The following is a 1,516-nucleotide window of genomic DNA, read 5'->3' on the forward strand; positions in this document are numbered from 1 at the left end:
CGCACACACACACACACACACACACACACACACACATACACACTCACACACAACTCTATTCATTTATCAAGCTTTCGCTTCCGTGTCACAGAAACCTGGAGGACAACCGACTGGCCCACTTACCGGACAAAAGCTTTCAGTTTAAGGACAAACTGACCACCCTCAGACTTAGGAACAACCCGATCAAGTCCATAGGAGACAAAGTCTTCACCAACTTGCCGTCTCTGCTGGAGCTGTGAGTCACCATGTACAATACACGTATTGATAAAGAAAAAAGAAGAATACGTGACTTTTAAGGGTTTTTCTTTTTAATCGCCTGTAATGGCCATAGATTTATACTATGTATTTTAATATTCTAGACTGTGCGCTCTGGCGTAATTCCTGTTCACTATTAAATACACCATTTACCTCAGTTTGGAGCCAAATGAAGGGAAAGGGGGCGAAGATGTCATTTCAATATCTATCATTCCTTTCAATACAGATTTGAATTTTATACCTTGTCGTAAGTCAAGTAAGTTAAAGAATTTTTCAAGCACTGTCAAGTTGTGCTGTAGCGATCTTTTACGTCATATTAGTTCACTTTGCGCTTTCTGTGGTGCTGCAGTTATGTGTATTTATATAGTCATTCGGCAGTTTTAAGTTTGTTCTCGGAGCAATCTTACTTTCTCCTGTTGTTCAAATGTTTATTCGTTATAACCCCAATAGAAAACTCTCCGAGGTCCACGACATGACCAAGTTCCCAGACTTGACCGGAACAAGGAACTTGACTGTCATCCAGTTGGACAGAGCCAAGATTCAGTCTCTGCCGCCAGACCTTTGCACAGATCTGAGGAAACTCAAGACGTTGTGAGTGTCGTTGTTCTATAAGAAATCTTTTGTTTGCCTTGTCGTGTAGTTGTTTTCGTTTAATTTTTTGTAGTGGTGGCGGCGGTTGAGGTTATTGTGATTTGCTATCATTACTATTGTTGTTGTTGTTGTGGTTTTTGTTTGTGTTGCTGTTGCTGTTGCTGTTGCTGTTGCTGTTGCTGGTGTCGTCGTCGTCGTCGTTGTTGTTGTTGTTCTTGCCGTTGTTGTTGTTTTTATTGTTGTTGTTGTTGTTGTTGTTGTTGTTGTTGCTGTTTTTGCCGTTGTTGTTGTTGTTGTCGTCGTCGTCGTTACCGTTCTTGGGTGTGTTTTTTTAGAAAGGCTAATTTACCCTCTTTGACTCTGATGTTATTATTTGTTCTTTCTTGTTCTACTTATTGGGAGTTGAATACTAAACACCGGCGTCTGTGGTGTGGCGGTTTGGCATTTTGCCGTCTCAATCAGGGGACAGTCCAGTGTACGATTCTCGTGTGAGGGACAATTTTTTCCCCCGATATATCCCGGTATATCGGCTGAGACTGTATATCTCTCTCTGAGCCCCAGTTGGTCCTGACGGGCAGGGTTGAAGCCCGCCCCCGGAATTATCTTTAATCATCTCTAGTCTCTCTCTCTCTCTCTCTCTCTCTCTCTCTCTCTCTCTCTCTCTCTCTCT

At 42.4% G+C, this 1,516-nt stretch overlaps 1 protein-coding gene across 1 annotated transcript in view; it reads left to right on the forward strand.

Moving 5' to 3' along the window:
• Positions 1 to 1,516, forward strand: part of LOC101847412 (leucine-rich repeat-containing G-protein coupled receptor 4) — a 15,188-nt gene that overhangs the window by 8,173 nt on the left and 5,499 nt on the right. The window contains exons 4-5 of the mRNA XM_013079839.2: positions 92 to 235; positions 706 to 846. Coding sequence (XP_012935293.2) covers positions 92 to 235; positions 706 to 846 — 285 coding nt within the window. The remainder of the gene's footprint in view (positions 1 to 91; positions 236 to 705; positions 847 to 1,516) is intronic.

The sequence above is a fragment of the Aplysia californica genome, unplaced genomic scaffold (genome assembly GCF_000002075.1).
Source record: "Aplysia californica isolate F4 #8 unplaced genomic scaffold, AplCal3.0 scaffold00066, whole genome shotgun sequence".
Lineage (NCBI taxonomy): Eukaryota > Metazoa > Mollusca > Gastropoda > Aplysiida > Aplysiidae > Aplysia > Aplysia californica.